Consider the following 23,894-nt stretch of genomic DNA (forward strand, 5'->3'; position numbering starts at 1 on the left):
ATGTCATGTATATGCTAAATTCTAAGAAAGCTATAAACATGTACCTTGGCTATTTTTATCCTCTCAAGTCATAACCTTCCTCTTGTATCTTTAGTTTATGTGGAATTGGTCCTTTACTCCATGCTTCTTCTTTCAATTCATTGTTAGAGGATTACCAGTATCATGAATTGGTCATAAGTCACCCATAGCTCATAATGAAAACACACAAAAATTCAAAATGAAGAAGATGGCATGATTGTCAAGGGTTTTTGCTGAACTTGTTGCATTCGCTGCAGCGAAGCAGGGCTTCGCGTAGCGAACTCTGCATAATTCTGTTTTCTGCAGAATTTTCTTTGCTATGTCATGCCATTTTCTTCCTACTAATCTATTAACTATGCATAAAGGAAATGAAAGCAATGAAAATTTGGGTTACCTCCCAACAAGTGCTTGTTTAACGTCATTAGCTCGACGCCTATTTCGAGTAAGCTTTATGGTGGTTTGTATGAATTCGTCAAAATGTTCTTGCCACCATTATTTGGCCTTTCTTTCTTATCCATTCCTTTCAATGCTTCCAGGCCTACTTCATCAGGAGCTTTATCTTTGGAATCCTCTTTGTGTTGAAACAATGTGAAATTGATTTCTTCATCTTTGTGCCTTATTTTCATCTTCCCTTCATCCACGTCAATCATCATTCGGGCTGCTTTTATGAAGGGACGGCCTAAGATTGGAGGACTATCTTCATCATTGTTCATGCTTATTACCATAAAATCAGTTGAAAATCGAAAGCCCTCCAGTTTGACCATTACTTCTTTCATTACGCCGATTGGTTTTGTGGTTGATTTGTCAGCAAGTTGCAACTTCATTGTCGTAGGGTTCAACTGAAGATCTTCAATTTTTCTCACGGCGGATAATGGAAGAAGATTGACGCTTGATCCAAGATCAACCAAAGCGTTATCAAAATAGATATTTCCAATGGTAACCGGTAAAGTAACTTTTCCAGGATCCGCATTGTTTTCTTCCTCCTCCTTACGTTTTCTTTTTTCTTGATTTTTATCTACCAAGATACCTTTTGAATTCTCCCCAACTTTGTATTGAACAATGTCATCGCCTTTCGTCATGATTGGATTACAAGTTTCCTTGGGATTAACTTGAGTGGTGGCAGAAAACGTACCTCTTTGTTGCTCACTTAGTTGCTTCGCAATTTTCCCAACTTGCGTTTCAAGATTTCTAATCAACGCATCGGTGTTCTTTTGTTTTGCCATGGATAATTGCATGAATTGATTCAAGGTATCCTCGATCTTTGAAAGCTTATCTGGCTGCGTGTAACTTTGGTACTAATTCGGTCGGTTTTGGCCATAGCTTGCGTAGTTGTTGTGTGGATAACCTTGATTGTACGGAACTTGCCTTTGTTGTTGATTTCCCATATATTTTACCTCTTCGTTGATTGGGGGACAGAAACCAGTTGGATGATCACCCGTACAAAGTTCACAAAAAGCTACTTGTTGTGATGCGTTTGACGAACCGTGCACATCTTTGAGTTGTTGAGGAAGCTTGGACAGCTGTTTTGTCAATTCCTCTACGGTTTGAGTGAGCAATTTGTTTTGTGCTAGGATTGCATCATTTGTACCCAATTCTAAAACTCCAGGCTTCTTTTGTACGGTACCTCGATTGTGTTGAACTTGGTGATCTGTGAGAGCCATCCTATCAATGATTGAAATTGCTTCTGCTGCACTTTTTGCTATCAAGGAACCTCCAGCTGTTGCATCAAGTAAAAGCTTCGGTTGAGGTAATAATCCATTACGGAAAATGTGGATTTGTGACATGTCATCGAAACCGTGGTTTGGACACTTCCGTAGCATGGATTTATAGCGTTCCCAGGCTTCACACAAAGTTTCATTTGAAAATTGGGTGAATGTGGAAATAGCTGTCTTTGCATCCATGAATCGGTTGTGAGAAAAGAATCTGCTAAGGAAGTTTCTCTCTAACACATTCCAATTGGTCATGGTTTCTGTTGATTGATCAAGGTACCAATCCTTTGCTTTGCCGATCAAAGAGTGCGGGAATAATCTCATGAAAACGGCTTCCTCTTCAGCTTCTGGTGCACCTAATGTACCAGCTATTTCGTAGAATCGGGTGAGGTGAGTGTATGGATCTTCATGATCCAAACCTGCAAAAGGATTAGCATAAATAATTTGCAGCAGTCCTGTTTTCATCTCAGCTCGTCTTGCGGCTGGATTGTTGGTGAGATGGGCGAACCGCCTTGGGCTACTTTCACAAGGACCATTAACAACTTCAGCCATTGTTTCTTTTGATGAATTTGATGAGGAAGTTGATGTAGATGCTCCTTTCTTTTTCTGTTTGGATTTTTGTTTCTTCATTTGCCTTTTGTTCTTTCGGATTGTTCTTTCGATCTCGGGATCAAAAAGAAGTTGCTCCTTTGAACTTTTGCCTCGAAGCATAAACAGAAATTTTTCCACCTATCCAAACACTTGAGCAAACGTTGCAACAAACAGAAAAATATATACAATATATAAACAAATGCACAAAGCTTAAAAGTATAGAAACGATTGCGATGTTTTAATATCTTAAACGCCAATCCCCGGCAACGGCACCAATTTGATGTTGTAGAAAGTACAATTCAAATGTAAGTATTTTATATTATCGTATCCACAGGGATTGGAGCGATATCAAAACCGTTCAACAATTTCTATAGTTCTAAGCATAAGGTTTCGAGTTTGTTTGGTTTAAAGTTACGGAAAGTAAACGTGCGTAAATAACGAAAGATAAGTTTCAGAAGAATAGACTTGTTGGGAATTGGTTTTCATCCACCGATTCAATAAGCAAATCTTGGATCAATTATACACAATATATGCTTGTTTCATTATCATCACCTATTGCTCACAACAAAGTTCATGTCTAAGCGTTTGTTGAGATTTCTACCTTATAGTTTAATCGACGATCTCTCAGCCTATTAAACGATACGGTAGCATTAAGATTCAATACTTAAAGTGAATATTAAACCTAAATCTATGTCTAGCATTTAGAGTTTAATAGATGTTATCTTGGATCAAGATTAGAATTGTATTTGTCAATATCAATTCAATCCATGAAATAAACGGTAAAACAAAGATAACAACGATAATGATTCAAACATAAATTATATATAATGCCATGATCAAAGAAAATACATACTGTTTCGGTGAACTACGACCAATCCCAACAAGAGAGGGATTTAGCTACTCATGGTAGCTTGATGAACAATGGAAGATTCGAGTTGGAATGACATCAACGAAGATTTCCCGACTCTTGATGTGTATCCACCTCTCTCTACCTAAAAACCTCTATTCCTACTTCTATTATATCAGTAATACAAGATAAAAGTGAATGAATGATTTCTGAAATGAGTTCTTCTCCTTTTATAGCAGTTCTGGCCGCCTGAGTTCGCTATGCGAAAGGAGTTTCGCTGCAGCGAATGCCTTGCTTCATTGTTAAGTCTTTGTTCTGACCGCCAGAGTTCGCTACGCGAATGATATTTCGCTGCAGCGAATGTTTTCTTCAGCTTTAAGGAATTCAAATCTTCTAGAAACCGCCAAAGTTCGCTACAGCGAAATATGGTTCGCTGCAGCGAATGTACTTCGCTTCTGCTCGCTGCTAGCAAAACTGGAAAGTTTGCTTCTGACTTCGTTCGCTACAGCGAAATATGGTTCGCTGCAGCGAATCGGGCCTTCGCTACCATTCGCTACCTTTCGCTGCAGCGAATGCTCTGTTTTCTGGACTTTTGCCTTTGAGTGCCTGGAGTACGCTACAGCGAAATATAGTTCGCTGCAGCGAAAGCCCTGTTTTCTGGTTTTTGCTTTAATACTATAACCTGCACAAATGCAAACTAAACCAAGTAATTTTGCACAATGATACTTTATTCAATAGTTGAGGGTTTTTATGTGAGAAATATGTCAAATAAGCAAGATAAGTGCTATGTTATTATAAGTCATTTTAGCATGAATCAAGCACTTATCAAACTCTCCCCAACTTGAATCTTTGCTTGTCCTCAATCAAAGTAAAAACAAAAGCAAGAGTTTCTAAACCAATCTTCACATGATTAACCAAATTTCTCAATGAAGTATAGGAGGCACATGGCTCTTTGAAGTTTGAACATCCAAGGATAAATGTTTTATGACTTCCTTTAGTACTTAGACATATTCATGAAACAAGTCTTCCACATAAAAACCATGTCAATCAATCCAAAGCACTAAACATGTTAATCATGAATCACACTTACCACACTTTTTGTATAAGTGAAAATGATGAGGTATGTTGATCTCTCACATGACAAATTTGCTAACATCTAGATCAATTCATACTTTCATCCAAACAAGATATGTTGATAAGCAAGAACATAGATCACTAAGGTCTTTCATGGTTTTAATGTGGCTAAGGTACCAAGGAAGTGTTGTTTCTAGGGATAATGGAAACAAAAAGTTTGTTGATTTTTATTTTTAGAAGAGCATTCATAAATTGTGATTCTTCTACACATATTACTCATCTTACCTTCCTTTGTTTCTTTCTTTCTTTTTTTTTTTTTACATTCTTTCTTTTTGTTCATTTCTTTTTTTCTTACTTTCTATTTCTTCTTTTGATTCTCAAATCTTTTTCTTTCCTTTTGAAGAAAATCTTTTTCTCTTTTCTCCCCAACTTGAACAACACCTTATTTTCTTTGAATGCTCATTATGATTTGGCAAAAGATATCACGGTTTCAAGGTTTTATTCAAGGAAAAATAGAATCTATCATATATGAACTTTTTATGATTTTCAAAGATATAGAACAATATCCACTAAGTTGTTTACTTAATGTTTTGTTCAGTTCATCAATGATAGATTCATTGTAATATGGCTCAAAAAGGGGTGCAAAAGATCACTCACTCACAAGGGACAATGAGGCTATATTTGGCTTAGTAGTTATGCTCAATTTCAAAGAATTGCCTTGATCCCTTCTATGTCTTTGCAATTACCAACATAAATGCAAGACTAAGCATGAATCAAACGAGTTAAAACAAGAATTTGTCAGTCTCCTTAGCATATAGTGAACAATGGAAGGTTACCTCACTTTGTATGATTTGGAACTAAATGATTCATAAGAGAACATGTCATGGCATAGGATTGAATGAACTGGTTTTATGCAGTCTACTCATGTCATGTATATGCTAAATTCTAAGAAAGCTATAAACATGTACCTTGGCTATTTTTATCCTCTCAAGTCATAACCTTTCTCTTGTATCTTTAGTTTATGTGGAATTGGTCCTTTACTCCAGGCTTCTTCTTTCAATTCATTGTTAGAGGATTACCAGTATCATGAATTGGTCATAAGTCACCCATAGCTCATAATGAAAACACACAAAAATTCAAAATGAAGAAGATGGCATGATTGGCAAGGGTTTTTGCTGAACTTGTTGCATTCGCTGCAGCGAAGCAGGGCTTCGCGTAGCGAACTCTGCATAATTCTGTTTTCTGCAGAATTTTCTTTGCTATGTCATGCCATTTTCTTCCTACTAATCTATTAACTATGCATAAAGGAAATGAAAGCAATGAAAATTTGGGTTACCTCCCAACAAGTGCTTGTTTAACGTCATTAGCTCGACGCCTATTTCGAGTAAGCTTTATGGTGGTTTGTATGAATTCGTCAAAATGTTCTTGCCACCATTATTTGGCCTTTCTTTCTTATCCATTCCTTTCAATGCTTCCAGGCCTACTTCATCAGGAGCTTTATCTTTGGAATCCTCTTTGTGTTGAAACAATGTGAAATTGATTTCTTCATCTTTGTGCCTTATTTTCATCTTCCCTTCATCCACGTCAATCATCATTCGGGCTGCTTTTATGAAGGGACGGCCTAAGATTGGAGGACTATCTTCATCATTGTTCATGCTTATTACCATAAAATCAGTTGAAAATCGAAAGCCCTCCAGTTTGACCATTACTTCTTTCATTACGCCGATTGGTTTTGTGGTTGATTTGTCAGCAAGTTGCAACTTCATTGTCATAGGGTTCAACTGAAGATCTTCAATTTTTCTCACGGCGGATAATGGAAGAAGATTGACGCTTGATCCAAGATCAACCAAAGCGTTATCAAAATAGATATTTCCAATGGTAACCGGTAAAGTAACTTTTCCAGGATCCGCATTGTTTTCGTCCTCCTCCTTACGTTTTCTTTTTTCTTGATTTTTATCTACCAAGATACCTTTTGAATTCTCCCCAACTTTGTCTTGAACAATGTCATCGCCTTTTGTCATGATTGCATTACAAGTTTCCTTGGGATTAACTTGAGTGGTGGCAGAAAACGTACCTCTTTGTTGCTCACTTAGTTGCTTCGCAATTTGCCCAACTTGCGTTTCAAGATTTCTAATCAACGCATCGGTGTTCTTTTGGTTTGCCATGGACAATTGCATGAATTGATTCAAGGTATCCTCGATCTTTGAAAGCTTATCTGGCTGCGTGTAACTTTGGTACTAATTCGGTCGGTTTTGGCCATAGCTTGCGTTGTTGTTGTGTGGATAACCTTGATTGTACGAAACTTGCCTTTGTTGTTGATTTCCCATATATTTTACCTCTTCGTTGATTGGGGGACAGAAACCAGTTGGATGATCACCCGTACAAAGTTCACAAAAAGCTACTTGTTGTGATGCGTTTGACGAACCGTGCACATCTTTGAGTTGTTGAGGAAGCTTGGACAGCTGTTTTGTCAATTCCTCTACGGTTTGAGTGAGCAGTTTGTTTTGTGCTAGGATTGCATCATTTGTACCCAATTCTAAAACTCCAGGCTTCTTTTGTACGGTACCTCGATTGTGTTGAACTTGGTGATCTGTGAGAGCCATCCTATCAATGATTGAAATTGCTTCTGCTGCACTTTTTGCTATCAAGGAACCTCCAGCTGTTGCATCAAGTAAAAGCTTCGGTTGAGGTAATAATCCATTACGGAAAATGTGGATTTGTGACATGTCATCGAAACCGTGGTTTGGACACTTCCGTAGCATGGATTTATAGCGTTCCCAGGCTTCACACAAAGTTTCATTTGAAAATTGGGTGAATGTGGAAATAGCTGTCTTTGCATCCATGAATCGGTTGTGAGAAAAGAATCTGCTAAGGAAGTTTCTCTCTAACACATTCCAATTGGTCATGGTTTCTGTTGATTGATCAAGGTACCAATCCTTTTCTTTGCCGATCAAAGAGTGCGGGAATAATCTCATGAAAACGGCTTCCTCTTCAGCTTCTGGTGCACCTAATGTACCAGCTATTTCGTAGAATCGGGTGAGGTGAGTGTATGGATCTTCATGATCCAAACCTGCAAAAGGATTAGCATAAATAATTTGCAGCAGTCCTGTTTTCATCTCAGCTCGTCTTGCGGCTGGATTGTTGGTGAGATGGGCGAACCGCCTTGGGCTACTTTCACAAGGACCATTAACAACTTCAGCCATTGTTTCTTTTGATGAATTTGATGAGGAAGTTGATGTAGATGCTCCTTTCTTTTTCTGTTTGGATTTTTGTTTCTTCGTTTGCCTTTTGTTCTTTCGGATTGTTCTTTCGATCTCGGGATCAAAAAGAAGTTGCTCCTTTGAACTTTTGCCTCGAAGCATAAACAAAAATTTTTCCACCTATCCAAACACTTGAGCAAACGTTGCAACAAACAGAAAAATATATACAATATATAAACAAATGCACAAAGCTTAAAAGTATAGAAACGATTGCGATGTTTTAATATCTTAAACGCCAATCCCCGGCAACGGCGCCAATTTGATGTTGTAGAAAGTACAATTCAAATGTAAGTATTTTATATTATCGTATCCACAGGGATTGGAGCGATATCAAAACCGTTCAACAATTTCTATAGTTCTAAGCATAAGGTTTCGAGTTTGTTTGGTTTAAAGTTACGGAAAGTAAACGTGCGTAAATAACGAAAGATAAGTTTCAGAAGAATAGACTTGTTGGGAATTGGTTTTCATCCACCGATTCAATAAGCAAATCTTGGATCAATTATACACAATATATGCTTGTTTCATTATCATCACGTTTTGCTCACAACAAAGTTCATGTCTAAACGTTTGTTGAGATTTCTACCTTATAGTTTAATCGACGATCTCTCAGCCTATTAAACGATACGGTAGCATTAAGATTCAATACTTAAAGTGAATATTAAACCTAAATCTATGTCTAGCATTTAGAGTTTAATAGATGTTATCTTGGATCAAGATTAGAATTGTATTTGTCAATATCAATTCAATCCATGAAATAAACGGTAAAACAAAGATAACAACGATAATGATTCAAACATAAATTATATATAATGCCATGATCAAAGAAAATACATACTGTTTAGGTGAACTACGACCAATCCCAACAAGAGAGGGATTTAGCTACTCATGGTAGCTTGATGAACAATGGAAGATTCGAGTTGGAATGACATCAACGAAGATTTCCCGACTCTTGATGTGTATCCACCTCTCTCTACCTAAAAACCTCTATTCCTACTTCTATTATATCAATAATACAAGATAAAAGTGAATGAATGGTTTCTGAAATGAGTTCTTCTCCTTTTATAGCAGTTCTGGCTGCCTGAGTTCGCTATGCAAAAGGAGTTTCGCTGCAGCGAATGCCTTGCTTCATTGTTAAGTCTTTGTTCTAACCGCCAGAGTTCGCTACGCGAATGATATTTCGCTGCAGCGAATGTTTTCTTCAGCTTTAAGGAATTCAAATCTTCTAGAAACCGCCAAAGTTCGCTACAGCGAAATATGGTTCGCTGCAGCGAATGTACTTCGCTTCTGCTCGCTGCTAGCAAATTTGGAAAGTTTTCTTCTGACTTCGTTCGCTACAGCGAAATATGGTTCGCTGCAGCGAATCGCGCCTTCGCTACCATTCGCTACCTTTCGCTGCAGCGAATGCTCTGTTTTCTGGACTTTTGCCTTTGAGTGCCTGGAGTTCGCTACAGCGAAATATAGTTCGCTGCAGCGAAAGCCCTGTTTTCTGGTTTTTGCTTTAATACTATAACCTGCACAAATGCAAACTAAACCAAGTAATTTTGCACAATGATACTTTATTCAATAGTTGAGGGTTTTTATGTGAGAAATATGTCAAATAAGCAAGATAAGTGCTATGTTATTATAAGTCATTTTAGCATGAATCAAGCACTTATCAGACTCACCCTTACATGTTGTCATTTTCAGATTGAGGAGTAGCGGCATTAGTTCTTGGTGAGGATGACTCATAGAGTTTATCCGTTTATGTTGGGTCGTGTCGGTCATGCTCTGATCTGTAACATTGGGGAACGATAGTTATAGAAGTTTTTTATGAAACTATCCATTTTATTTGATGTTGAATTATGATTCCATTTGGTTGTATTTGATGATGTTTAGTATTCCGCTGTGATAAACATGATTTATGTTTTGGTGAACCGTTTCCTAATGAAGCATGACTTTGACCTTAGTTGATTTATTTACTTTAAATAATTGTGGCACCCTTGTGCATATGTTTTTACTCTGATTAATTTTTAAAATTGCCGCGGGGTTTAGATGGGTGTTACATGGGTTAAATAAATTTTTGAGCCTTATATCCTTTGTTTCTTAAACCATGAACCAGGAAAAGTTACAACCTTCAAAAGTCCTAATTGAGGCAATCTTAACTACGAAAGCATATTACGCAGGATTTTGTTATACTGACTCCTAGGGTTGTTGAAAATGTTCCTAACCACTACGTTTCTTCAAACATTCATTTCTAATCATCAAATTCATAAAGGACTTCGATTTCAAAACTTGCATGCGCATCGCATTGGAGTTACTTCTCAAAGGGCACGACATCATCCACGAATACACACTTAGCATCAAGGAAATCTCGAAATTGGTTTAATCAGAGGCAATCATTTCTAATAAAGACTCTTGAATGGGGGAACCACGTCGAGAGGGTTCTCCTAAACAGGGGAAAAATTTCAAGGATTACAAGGGCATACAATTAAAGATCCTATTTACTAGGGGCATTCATCCTAAGGTTTAATCGACTTGGGTTACATATTGAAGCAATAACAATCAGGTTCATGTCAAACATGGGAGAAATTTAAACCAAATGGATAGAACACAATGGGTAGCCCTCCATATCTTGGAGATCAAGGGCATACCCTTCAATCTACACGTCGAAGCATATGTATCGCATTTGTATGACAAGGTTATCTCTCGAGATACTTCCTTCATGGCTTGGAGATCAGAGGCATCTTTTTCCGCAAAACTAAATATTTGGGCAATAGATATCAAATCCATAGGGTGAACAATTCAAAAGGTTAAAGGGGTGGAGAATTTAAAAAGTTTAAAGGCGTGGAGAAATTCAAGAGGTTAAAGGTGCGAAGAATTGAAAAAGGTTAAAGACATGGAGAAAGTCAAAGCCGTGGAGTAATTTAAAAAAACCAACCTAGGGCAAGATGAACAACAAAAGGAAAAGGCATCCTCACACTTTACTACCTCTAACAAATCTTTCTCCTAACCGCGATCTTCAAGTTCAAAACAGGTATTAGGAAGTCATGTTAGCATCATATTCATTCATACATGAAATAATTCCAAGGTACAAACATCCTTTTACCCGTTATCTTTTGAGTTTACACATTGATCTCTTTGTTATACTCACTTGTTTACTTTGTGATACATATTATCACACTTGCACTTGAGGTATCCATGATTGATTTCTTAGGTTGTTGTTGAAATATCCAAAGGAAATGGGAATGGTATTGACTAAAATTGTCACAGTACTCAATCTCTTTTCCAGAATCTCTTTTATTTGTGTGGTTAGTATTATTAAAGCTTTGCACCCCACTTGTTTTTTAAATAGTTTTGTATTGTTAAAGCTCAACCCTTTTTAAAATCAACCCTTGGTTTTGTGTTTTTAAAGTTCAACCAATCCTTTTCAAACCTTGGTACTAAGAGGTGCATTATTCCCGGTGAAACTGCTCTTAGACCATTTGGCCTTGTATTGTTAAAATTTGGTTCCTTTTATTAAACTTGTTAAGTACTACTAAAGCTTAACATTTTAAAAACCCATTGAGTATTTTTAAAACTCAACACCCAAAAAGATTTTGGCCACTTGGATTTTTTATTTTCCTTTTAAGAGGAACTACAATAGCTTTGACTTCTCTATTGTTAAAGGGGTATGTAGGCCTAAGATGTGATGTCTTATCGAGCTCACTTTTAAAACCTTCTTTTCTCATCCTCCCACTCTATTTAAACAAAAACACAAATGCATTTTAATAATATATATATATATATATATATATATATAATAATAATAATAATAATAATAATAATATTTTCAAAGAGGTTCCTACGGAGTACCATAGATGTGAGAGGTGCTTAAAACCTTCGCCTTGCATAACAAACCCCCCGTACCCAAATCTATGATAATTTTATTAGTTTTGATTTTAAAAAATTATGTGGTTTTATTCGCTCTTTCTCCCATTTCCATTGGAAACAATAAAGCGCCGTGGCGACTCTGTTTAAAACATATGGGCTAATTCAATTCAATGGCTTTATTCTCACAAATTTTACTATTATATTTGGTACGAGGTGTTAAGAGCCCGTTATGGCGATTTCCATGAGGGTGTTTTGCGGAGACTTTAAGGAGAAAGACTCATTATCTAAATCCGTGTGGTGGTAGGATATTATAAAAATAGGTTCTTTTTCTTTTAAAGAATCTATGGTAGATTATTGTAAGTTTGATATTGGTAAATGTTATAATACTCCTTTTTGGGAAGTTAAGTGGTTGGGGGATTTTATTTTAAGGGAGGAATTTCTGGATTTTTTTTTGTTATCTTGTTTTAAAAAGGTGTTGCTTGGTAGAATGAGAGGGTGGAGTAGTTGTATGTGGTGTTGGGGAGATTTTGGTTTTGAATCCGGATCTCCATAATTCTATTTCATCTCTTCGTTTGAAATTTGTGAATGTTGACATTGGTTTGGAAGATTTTGACAAAGTGAGATGGCGTGTGGAACCGGTGTTTTTTCGGTAGCTTCTTGTTATCTTTTTTATGCTAGTTGGAGGTGGAGGACAAGCTTTGGAAGATGGAGGTTCCTTTCAAAATTAAAGCCTATTCTTGGAGATTTTTTATGAATAGACTACCTACTAAAGACCTTTTAAAGATTAGAGGTATTTCTTTCTTTTTAAACTATTTAAAGTCTTTTTTTTATGATATAGAGTTTGAGTGTAGGAATTATGCCTTCTTAAATTGTAAAGTGGTGAAGTTAATTTGGAATGATATTGCTCTTTAGATTGGTAAACCAGTTGGTTTTGAGGAGGATTGCCTAGTAAATTTTTTAGATTGGTATTTGCTTTGTAAGGGTAAGAAGATTAAGGAGGGGAAATGGGAAGTTGTTTGGTTGGCAACAATGTGGTCCATATGGTTATTACAGAACGAGATTTGATTTCAGAATGATGGTTGGAATGTTGATAATACGGTGAGGAATATTAAGACTTTAGTTTGGAAGTGGTCTTTTTTGGAGAAATTACTAATTCCAATTATAGTTTTTATGAGTTTACAAAGGATCCAATGCTTTTCCTTTCGTAACTCAGTATTGTTGGTAATTGGTTGGTAATTTTTCTTTTGTTTTTGCCGGGTTGTTTTGCCTCGGTTCTTCGTGTAAACAAGTTTGGAGAACCCTTAGAGTGTGTTTGGATGGAGCATTTTAATGAGGGAAAGTAATGTTTTGAGGGAATTTAAAATGATTTGACCAAAATCCATTGTTTGGATACAAAAATGAAGAATTGTTAAAATGATGGAAATTTATGGAGTATTTCATCTAAGTTAAATTTAATCATTTTGAAATGACACCAAAAACCAAAGAATTTGAAATTCCTCTCATTTCCATATAATGTATTTGTTATTATTATTTCTTCAAGTTTTACAAATTGATCCTCATATTTTTCAAAATTATAAAATTGACCCCAAAATTTTTTTAAAAATTGCAAATTTGTCCTTAATAATTTTTAAAATTTATAATTTGGTCCTTCAAATTTTTAAAAATTGCAATTTGGTCCCTACTTTTCAAGTTTTTAAATTGGTCCAAAAAATTTATATTTTATAAAAAAATACCCAAAAAATCTAACAATGAATTACCTTAATATTTCATCCAAACAAAATAATTTAAAATGAATGGATTTCAATTGAATCATTTGAATTGCTTTGAATTTTAAATTCCCTTAAAATTTCTAATTACCTCATCCAAACACACTCTTAGTTCTCCCGTTTATGTATTCTTGATTACACAAAAAAACGTTATTATTGTTACTAGCGTCCAAACAGACACTCTCGTGCCAGTTTGTCCACTTTTTAAATGTGCATAACGTCAAAATATATGCGTATCTTTTATTTAATTTTAGTTTTTATTTTCATTATTTATCTTCTTAATTTTAATTAAACTAATTATATTTAAATAATAATGTTTTTAATGGGATATATAACAAAATTTGGATGAAAGAGGCGCGCTCTCTCAATAGAACTTTATTAATTTAATACTTAAGAATAATAAAATTACTATATCTAATAAATTTCCTAAAACACTTTTAAAACATACATTTATCATGTTGATTTTAACTCTACTTATTCAAATAATATTATTTTTAAAGCGACGTACAATAAAAACCTTATAAAAAGATATACACATATTTCTCTCTCCCTCTAGGCTCTAGCCTTTATTTTTATCTCTTATATATTTCTCTCTCCCTCTAGGCTCTAGCCTTTATTTTTATCTCTTATATGTTCTATCCTTTTTATATCTTATGATCTTTGAATCTTAGTTTCCCGATTCCCTATAAATAAGAGTTGTTGCTTTTCTTTTATTACATTGGTGTTAAATATGCTTTTGTGTTCACCTAACTATTTTTTTTAGTTCAACTTAGTTACTGCATAAAATCTTAGGATTACTTTACTCATTAATGTTAATTTCACTTCATCAAGAATTAAAACTCATAGTAGTGCACTCCATCAATGTTGAAAGGTAACCATGATATGCTTCAATTCTAAGTGTACTTTTATTTTTATTTTTTTTGGTACAATTCTAAGTGTACTTTAAACTAATAATAACAACAATGTATTAGAACCTTGTTTTTAGTCTTAAAGAATTTACAAATACATTAAACAGGTCCAAATTAAAATCAATCGTTTTAAAATTATTTGTATTTTAATTTTAATTACTTATTTTTCCATTTAAAAATAAAAACCTCTCATAACATCTCAAGTTTTATTTGGTCTAAAATTCGTTAAATTAGAAAATTTGTCAAAATATTTTTGAATCAAATTACTTATATAATAATTCAAAAAAATCTGTTCTTACAAAGCGACCATAAGGTCCAGCTATCAAAACAAGACTATAGCATCAAAATAGCCATATAAGATCTAAGTCCAGGGTTAGTCCAACCCCTATACACAATCATATCAAGAATACTCAAGAGAACACTTTTTGAATCGACCACTTGCCCAAAGCTAACAGCATTCCTATAATGCCACAGCCCATAAACAACTTCAGCAATAGCCATCTTCAAAACACTAGCTTTTGTTGATTTTCCATTGCACATTTGGATCATCCATTGTATTTCAAATGCCCAGTTCTGAGGAGTTCTATCAATACCCAACCATTTTAAAACCAGTTGCCATATCACTTTTGTTTCATTGCACTCAAAAAATAGATGATGTTGAGTCTCTTCCTGCAAGCAAAAACTGAATTGAACATAATCAACAAACCCAAATCTATGTAATCTACTTCTTGTTGCCATTTTCTCATGACAGGCTAACCAAAGTGTGAGGAGAGCTCTAGGCCTTGCACTATTGCCACAAAACATCTTGTACCACGACACTTGGATCTCAGTAGCCCTCAGCTGCTTGTAAACCTGTTTAGTTCTAAACTGCCCCATACTTGACCAGTTATGCACTTCTGCAGTTACTTGTCTCTGCCTTAAAATAGCCTTAAAAACCCAAGAATATTGACTTCTCTCCTCAATCTGCATAATATCTCTGCCTTTCAAATAATAGCAATTCATCCATTTCACACATATGGTATCCTTTTTCTTGCTAATATTCCATAACAGTCTCAGCATAGCCAGGTTATTCCAAATCTTCAAATCTATTATGTTTAGGCCTCCACATTTCCTAGGTTTACAAATATCTTTCCATGCAACAGGGATTTTTTTTACTAATAATAGCACTACCAGTCCACACAAAGGATCTGCAGATGGCATTTATATGTTGAATGACATTTTTAGGTAGAGGTACGCATTGAAGCCAATAGTTAGCAGTAGAGAAACACACACTTTTTACTAACTGTACTTTCCCAGCATAACTCAAAAGTCTACTGCTCCAATGGGTAATTCTAGATGTAATCCTATCAATTAAAGGACAAAATTGGTGAATCTCTAACCTCTTGCTTGACATAGGAATACCCATATACTTGAAGGGTAGAGTGCCCTCTTGGAAAGTAGTCAAATCTTTAATTCTAAGACAAGTGTCAGCATCAGCACCTCCAATGTAAACCTTGCATTTCCTTGGGTTTACCACCATTCTAGTTGAACAAGAGAAATCCTGGATCACTTGCAGCAGCATCCTAACAGATTGTGTATCAGCCCTAGCAAACATAAGAACATCATCAGCAAAGGTGATATTGGTGAGTTGCAGCTCCTTACATTTATGATGATGTTTGAAATCAGGATTTTTTTGCATCTTATGGAGGAGTCTATGGAAATACGCCATCATAAAGACAAAGAGAATAGGGGATAGGGGATCCCCTTGTCTTATCCCACGTTTTTCTTGTATATGACTAGTATATAAACCATTCAAATTAAATCTGTATGATACAGATTTCACAGTGAGCATGATCCAGTTTATAAACAGATTAGGTAGACCTAGCTCCTTCATTATCAGTTCCAAGGCCCCCCAATCTACCATGTCATAGGCCTTTTGTAGGTCTAGTTGTATCATACATCTAGGAACCCCTCCCTTTGTAGAGTAACCCCTCAATAGCTCATAGGTTAGTAGGATGTGATTGTGTATTTGTTGCCCAGGTACAAATGCTGCCTGATTGTGAATGACGATGGATCCAATCACTTTTGCCAATCTACAAGTGAGAATCCTAGATATTATCTTGTATAGAGTTGTACAACCTACTATGGGCCTATAGTCCTTTATAGTCCTTGCTTTAGCACTTTTTGGTATCAGTGTCACACTAGTACAGTTCACTGCCTTGTACAGATCACCTTTATCAAAAAAGTCCCTCACAGCATTCATCACATCCTGTTTGATAATCTGCCAGCTTGCTCTATGAAATTTTGCTCCAAAACCATCAACCCCTGGTGATTTTAGATCTCCAATACCCTTCAAAGCCTGTGTCACCTCCTCCTCACTAATAGGACCAACTAATCTTTGTCTTTGCTCAAAGGTAAGTTGTGGGCCTTCTCTTAGAGCACTGATATCTACCTGTATGATGTCTCTTGCAGCTGTACCCATAAGTCCTTTGTAAAAGTCCACTAATGTCTGCTCAATTTCATTTTGATTAGTGATAACAGTACCATCATCCTTATGAAGAATATGCATACCTTTGGCAGTGTGTTTGGCTTTAATAGTAGCATGAAAGTATGAATTATTCCCATCTCCTAATTTAAGCCATTCAATCTTCGATCTTTGCTTCAGAATTTTCTCTTCAAGTTCATTCAGAGCTATCACCTTTTCAGTACACTCCTGCATCCTTTGAACTTTGCATTTATCCAAGGGATCATCATTGACATCATGATGGGCACAAGCTAACTCGTCTCTGGATTTAACAATGTCCTGCTTCAGTGTGGTCAACAGCTTATTTAGTTTCCTCATAAGGGGTTTCAGTCTTTTCAATTTTTCCCACACCACATACATAGCTCTACCTGTTAATGGCACATTCCAATTATCTCTCACAGCCTCCTCATACCCTGCCATATCCATTATACAATTAATGAATTTGAAATGAGAACTAGGCTTGGGGGCATTCTCCTTATTTTTTAGCCATAGCATAGCATGATTAGATACTCCAGGGTGCATAGTATGTAAATTAGTGTCCAGGTGGAGTTGGAACCAATCTGTGTTAGCTATCACCCTATCAATCCTAGAGTAGGTAGGGTTCTCAGCTTGTCTGTTGGACCATGTATAGTATTGTCGTATGCTATCCATCTCATTCAGATCACAATTCTCCATCATATTACTAAGGTCCTGAATCTCAGCTTGTGTCACTTTCTTTCCTCCTATTCTGTCATGAAACTTTGCAACATTATTGAAGTCGCCAAGAAGTACTCAAGCGCCATTTTGATCCCTATGTAATTTCTCAATATCTCTCCATAATCTACGTCTCTCCTGAATGTTATTGACAGCATATATAGCAGTAAACCAAAAAAGGAAATCACCCTTAAGATCATACAATGCACACTGAAGAAGTTGGCTAGTACTATGGTTAACATGTAGATTAATCATATTGTTGGCCCAATTAATCCAGATCCTACCATTATAGTGATTAACATAGTTATCAACAAAGATACCTCCATGAAAAAGCTGTTTCCTGATCTCCTGTGCCTTATTTTCCTTGACTCTTGTTTCCAGCAAAAATAGTTATTCTAGGATTGAGACTCTTGAGGCGGAAGCTAACCTCTCTTAGCTTACCAGCTTTATTTATCCCCCGTACGTTCCAAGCTACAATCATGAGGCATAATCCCGATACACTAAGGGATTATTCAAGTCCCCTAATGCAGCCTAACCATTCCAACAATTTGTGACAACCTGTTCTTGTATGCTCCTCTTACCCCTATCTCTTCCATTCAGAACCGTTTCCCATTCCTTTCCTATATCTTCAAGTCTAACCTCTACAGGTTTGATAGCTTCATTCGTAGCAGGCTTTGGGGTCTCCTCTACTACAAGCACAGGATCTTGCTTCCCTTCAGGCAGAGGAATCATTGGCTGCCATTTTTTTAGCACTTTCTCCTTACAGTTGTGACCAAACATTTGGCCCTTTCCACAAAAAAATGGTTTCCATTCATACTCTACTGGTTGTATCAATATCCTACCTTCAACATCCTTAATGTTTATGCAATTCCTCAGTTCTTGAGTGACATCCACCTCCACTAGAATACGTGCATACGAAACACGGGCCTTACTCGCAGTGCATTCATCCGTTAACAGCGGATTCCCCAGTGCACTCCCAATCTTGTTCAAACTTTTGAATCCCCATATATGTAATGGCAAGAGTGGCAGCTTCACCCAGATTGGTAGCGTGCGTAGCATATCTTCTTTCAAGCTAAAACCTGGCCTCCAATCACAGAGCAAAATAGGCATATTCCGCAGAGTGTATGGGCCTTTCATCAACACTTCCTCATTATAACTCTGAGTTATGAACTTTAGGATGAAGTATCCTTCCTCATGGTACACCATTTCAGGTAATTGCACAAAGTTCCACATCCTTTCCATATAGTGCTTCAACATGTTCATACTTATGTCGCCCCCAAGCACATACAGAATCAAAGCTGAATCCCAGTAGAGCAATTCAGATTCGATATCTTTCTCTTCAATTTAAATTTCAATTTCTCCATCAACCAATTTTGGTGCTACATACTCCATGGTTAATCCCTTCTCCAGATTACGATTATCACTCAGAACATCCACCCATAGCTGCTTTTCAGGCTCGTCCCCTTTCTCTTTACCTTTGATTAGGGTTTCGGTATTGGTAACAATTGGAACTTCAGTGCTCTTCTTCTGTTTGGAAACAACAGTAAAAGATTTACCTCCAGATTCTTCATCACTTTACACTAGCATCTCCAATTGCGCTTGTTCACCCGTGCGAATTTGCGGTGACGATGACACCGATTTTTTCGGTCGTCCTCGTCCTCGACCCATCGTAGTTCTGTTAACTTGTCAAAATATTACTGTTACAAAATCTCAAAACAATTTTATTTTTAGTTTAAAAATCTTTTATTTTATAAATTATTATTTTTAGTACTCTTTTTAAAAATGTGTCTGTCTAAATTTAGCATTTTTTTAGATAATTTTTTCTCCCCACTCTTAATTTTTAAAACTTTATCGCTTAAATATCATATTCTTGTAAAAAAAATCATATTCTTACTTTTAATAGTACAATTAAAATTTTATAAGAAAAATTTAACTTCATAACATTATCTTTTTTATTTTGATTTAACTTGTTTAGAAATTTATTTTTCACAAATTTTATTTATATTAACTAAGAAAATTTAAATTAATAGATTAGGTTAAAAATAAAATTTATTAGAAATAAAATTGAACTATAATTAAATATAAATGTTGTATAAAAAAATTGAAAGTTTTTCTAAAAATTTATCTACAACTTTTAATTTAATCTCAATAATGTAGATAATTTTTTAAAACAAATTTTAGTACGTGGTTATTATGGCTATGTAAATACAACAATAACCAATCAAATCAACTTTATCATCATTAAAAGAAACATTCTACGGTTAAAAATATGTTAATTTTCTAACATGCAATTTATAATTTAAATAATTAAGAAAAAAGAATTTCCCCAAATGCATGAGAACCAATTATTTTTTTATTATTATTATTATTATTATTATTATTATTATTGTTATTATTATTATTATTATTATTATATATATATATATATATATATATATTGGTAATAAAGAGGGACGAAGCCCGAAAAAATAAAAAACTACACAGAAACGGCTCTAGCAGTCAAGAGACCTCTAGCGTCTTCATATAGGCGACGAAACAAACTAGAAGGAGGAGAAACAAAACAAATAAAATCTTCCTGAGCCTTGCAGTGAATCTCAACCAACACATCCGCACACCGGTTGGTTTCCCTAAAAGAATGAGTAACACCAACATTTTCAAAATCTCCCATGAGTCTACAGATTTGGGAGATCATTATTAAGCTCTTCCAAATGCATGAGAACCAAGTTATTCTATATAAGATTTAATGAATATGCACTGACAGTGTAAAATAGTTTTACACTTTCATTCAATAGAAAACAAGCAGTTTGTCATGTCATTAAATTTTTTTAAATAAAAAGGTAATATAATTGAATACATAATTGTGATTGGTTGACAGTGTAAAATAATTTTACACTGTTAGTGCATCACCCATTTTCTCTTCTATATATAGTTTAAATAGAATTAGCAGAGCATTTACAAAACAATTTATAACTTTTGAAAAATCACTCTCATACGTTTTATATCTGTTAAAATTTAATAAAATATATTACACTTTTATTTGTAAGTGGTTCAAACGGTGAACTAATGATATATCATTTTTGTGGTTTCTCATCTGCAAGTCCAAGTTACTTTTATCATTCGTATAGAAATGTGTCTCACTACCACATTTGTTATGACTGATAATGGCTAGTTTCTCTGCGGTTGTCGACCTTCTTCTTCCCCCCCCCCTCTTCTCTACTCTATTCTCTTCCTCCCATCACAATGGATGTGTCTATGCTATTTCCTGAAACGCATCTTATTGCAAATGTTAGCAACGATAACATGTGCAATTCGACCAACAACAACAACAAAAATATTGCTAATACAATGAAGACGAAATCATTTGCTTCGGTTGTATCCAACAATGTTTGTGATATTCCACTAAGCCAACTGCCCATTAATTCCATGTCTCAAAGGGGATAGGCTTTCAATCACAATCCCTGAAGAAGAATACGCTCTTGGCGTCGAAGCCTGCAAGCATCATTTGCACGGGCGTGTGGTTTGGTCCAAGGGCGCTCAGCCGCTCACGATGGCGAATCTTAGAATCAAGCTTCTTGAGCTTTGGCCTTCGATTGGAAAATGGGGAGTGACATCTCTAGGATAAGGTTTCTTTGAATTTGCGTTCTCTTTGCTTGACGATTTACAAAGAGTCAGATCTGTTAATGATTGATCTCTTCCAAATGGCATTCTAAAACTCTTTCCTTGGACGAAAGATTATGTACCTGCTACTCTGAAACAAACATCAGCGCAGGTGTGAATTAGATTACATAGGCTCTCTCAGGAATACTGGAGACCCAGAATACTCTTTGCTATTGCAAGCAGTATCGGCACCCCGATTTGTATAGATTCAGCATCCAACAAATCTGCGTTTGAAAGACCATTTGGTCATTTCGTTCGAATTTTGGTGGATCTTGATCTTACAAAAGATCTAACTTATAAAATCCTAGTTGAAAGAGTAGGGTTCGCATTCTTTGTTGATATTGAATGTGAGAAAATCCAGATTTTTGTTGCTAATGCAATTGTATTGGTCACTCTAACATGAACTGCAAAAGAAAGGAAAAAGGTTGCGTAAAGGGGTCTGAAACTTTGCAGAAGCAGGACAAAGGCGTTTTTATTCCTACTGGTAGAAGGTTTGTTGCTCGAAAATCATCTAAAGCTAATTCAGAGCCTATACCAGTTGAAGAGGTTGGCACTGAAGGAGATGGGCACACTCAAGCTAATTTGGTGGATACAACAAAGAAAATACACAAGGTCATTACTAATGTGGTGAATGAAAATACAATTCTTGTAACTATTCTACAACCTTCTAATTTGAAATTGGAGAATACCAACCTGGTCTTAATCCCTCAACCTCAGCATTCTGATAAGGAAGTCGAGGTTTCCTCAGAGAGTGAGTTTGTAGATGCCACACAATTGGTAGATTTTGTGCCTGAAACTCAACTTGAGGCAAGGCATAAGAAACAAGTCACAGACTTTTGGAAGAAAGTTTGGGATAACATGGCTGATCATGAAGACACTGGAGTGGATCTGCTCAGCAGAAGGATTTCCAACTTGTCACTTACAAAAGAATAAGGAATAAGAAGACTAGTACCACAAAGAATACCAAACTGATGTCTGATCACCAAAACTTGTCTCTATGAAGTGCCTTTTTTGGAACATCAGGGGACTTGCCAATAACTCTTCTAGACTGGCTCTAAGAAAACTGATTCAAAATAACTCTCCTAATTTTGTTTTCATTGTTGAACCATGGATGGGTTTTTCTAAATTCCCTCAAACTTGGTGGCTCAGGTTTGACCTTAAACCCTTTGCTTTTAATAAAAGAGATGATTTTGGTTTATTCTACCATTTACGCTTCCACTTGTTATTCTGTTAGAATAAACCTATGGCAGAACCTCCACAACCTTATATCAAATAACAAGATTCCTTGGTCCTTTATTGATGATTTTAATGCTATTATCAGTGCTGAGGAATATAGAGGTATGCATACTCCTGCCACCATTCCTATGAGAGTTTTCTCCTTATTGTGGACTCTTAATGAAGATTTTGAAAGAGTCATTAAGGAAGTTTAGAATAGCAAAGTGTATGGATGTCCTATGTTCATTTTTGACAAGAAACTTAGACTTCTTAAAAGCAAGTTAAAGTAGTGGAACAGGAGTACTTTTGGAAATGTTAAAACTAAAGTCTAGAGGTTGAGAATGTTCGGAAGGATATTCAACATACCATTAGTGTGTCTGGTTATACTCAGTGCCTCCAGGTGAGGGAGGCCAAGGACCAACATGAGCTTGAGAAAGCTCTTATTCTTGAGGAGTTTGATAAAGAGAAAGCTAATATGAAGTGGCACACTGATGGAGACAGAAATACTAGATTTTTCCACACCTATGCCAGGATTAAAAGAAAGAATAATATGATTTCGTCTTTGAATTTTAATGATGTGGTGACCACTGACCACAATATCATTGAAAACCACCTGGTTAAACACTTCACCAATTTGTTCAATAAATTAGTTAAAAAGGACACTAATGCTTTGCTGACTTTAATTCCTAGTGCTGAGGAAATTCACAATGTTGTTAGGAATTTAAAATCTGACTCTGCTCCTTGTATGGATGACTTTGGATCTATTTTCCTCCATAAATATTGGAACATCATTAAGGAGGATGTTACTAAGGTTGTCACTCAGTTCTTCCTGCAAGATTGGCTGCTCCTTAATTATAACTCTAACACCATCATCCTTATCCCTAAGAACCGTGAGCCCAATTCTTTAAATCACTATAGACCTATTGCTCTTGGAAACCATTTTTCTTGTAGTGTGATTCCATCATATGTAATAAAATTTATTAATAAGTTTATATGTGCATATAACTTTAAAATTAAAATTCAAAAATTAGAGAGCATAGTATATAAAATCATTTATAAAAGCTTTTAAGATTTAACTAGTGGTATTTATTATAATTATTATTATAATGTTTAATAGTTATGTTACTTCCATTGAATATTTTTGTATTGTATTAGTGTTTGAATAGAAATACCATTCTATTCAACATTGGAGACTTTGGCTTTTAAGATTGATTCAATGAATAGAAATGACTCAAAGAATCTTTGTAATCAATTCGGGTCCAAAAAAAAGTGCAATTGAATTATATTCTCAGTCTCAGACTCACAAAGCCAAGTTCCTACTAATATTAGACATACATCCTTTAAACATTTCGAAGTCACTTTTCCCATTTTTAGATATTTTAATCACATGCATGCACACTATATTAGAATATTAGTAAGCCAGTACTATTACCTTTTAATCATTCTAAGCTTGCTCATTAGATATACATTTATAAAAATTAATAAAAGCCAATATGCATATACATATTAATTTGAATACATTAAATATATTTTTAGTATAGTTAATATTTAGATTTAAATACTTATATTAATATACAATTAGATGTATGAAAATTAAACTATGAATGTTATATATTGAGAGAAATAAAAATCAGATTAATTAAAAAAAAAACCTATACAAGGCGATCGTGAATATCTAGCTCAAAATGAATTTTGATTTAATAATGACATTTAAATTTAGTTATAAATTTTTTAAGTTATATATTCAATAAAAAAATTATGAAGATAAGAAGCATTAGATACCTAAGTTGTCAAAGTACAGTCT

General features: G+C 35.2%; 4 protein-coding genes across 4 annotated transcripts in view; 1 reads left to right on the forward strand and 3 right to left on the reverse strand.

The window, feature by feature from the left end:
* Positions 1 to 1,313: 1,313 nt before the first annotated feature.
* Positions 1,314 to 2,279, reverse strand: LOC131629157 (uncharacterized). Its single transcript, XM_058899952.1, has one exon. The coding sequence runs from the start codon at positions 2,277 to 2,279 to the stop codon at positions 1,314 to 1,316; it is 966 nt and encodes a 321-aa protein (XP_058755935.1).
* A 4,197-nt stretch (positions 2,280 to 6,476) lies between these two features.
* Positions 6,477 to 7,442, reverse strand: LOC131629158 (uncharacterized). The gene has a single exon (XM_058899953.1). It carries the CDS (start codon positions 7,440 to 7,442, stop codon positions 6,477 to 6,479), a length of 966 nt encoding a protein of 321 aa, XP_058755936.1.
* Positions 7,443 to 14,355: 6,913 nt separating this feature from the next.
* LOC131629159 (uncharacterized) lies at positions 14,356 to 18,481 on the reverse strand. Its single transcript, XM_058899955.1, has 3 exons — positions 17,755 to 18,481; positions 15,295 to 16,938; positions 14,356 to 15,209 (listed from the first exon to the last, which is right to left on the reverse strand). Exons 1-3 carry the CDS (start codon positions 18,479 to 18,481, stop codon positions 14,356 to 14,358), a joined length of 3,225 nt encoding a protein of 1,074 aa, XP_058755938.1.
* A 2,793-nt stretch (positions 18,482 to 21,274) lies between these two features.
* The window catches only part of LOC131629160 (uncharacterized), a 40,017-nt gene continuing 37,397 nt past the window's right edge, over positions 21,275 to 23,894 (forward strand). The window contains exons 1-4 of the mRNA XM_058899956.1: positions 21,275 to 21,789; positions 21,899 to 22,024; positions 22,110 to 22,213; positions 22,423 to 22,980. Coding sequence (XP_058755939.1) covers positions 21,275 to 21,789; positions 21,899 to 22,024; positions 22,110 to 22,213; positions 22,423 to 22,980 — 1,303 coding nt within the window. The remainder of the gene's footprint in view (positions 21,790 to 21,898; positions 22,025 to 22,109; positions 22,214 to 22,422; positions 22,981 to 23,894) is intronic.

The sequence above is a fragment of the Vicia villosa genome, unplaced genomic scaffold (assembly GCF_029867415.1).
Source record: "Vicia villosa cultivar HV-30 ecotype Madison, WI unplaced genomic scaffold, Vvil1.0 ctg.000530F_1_1_3, whole genome shotgun sequence".
Lineage (NCBI taxonomy): Eukaryota > Viridiplantae > Streptophyta > Magnoliopsida > Fabales > Fabaceae > Vicia > Vicia villosa.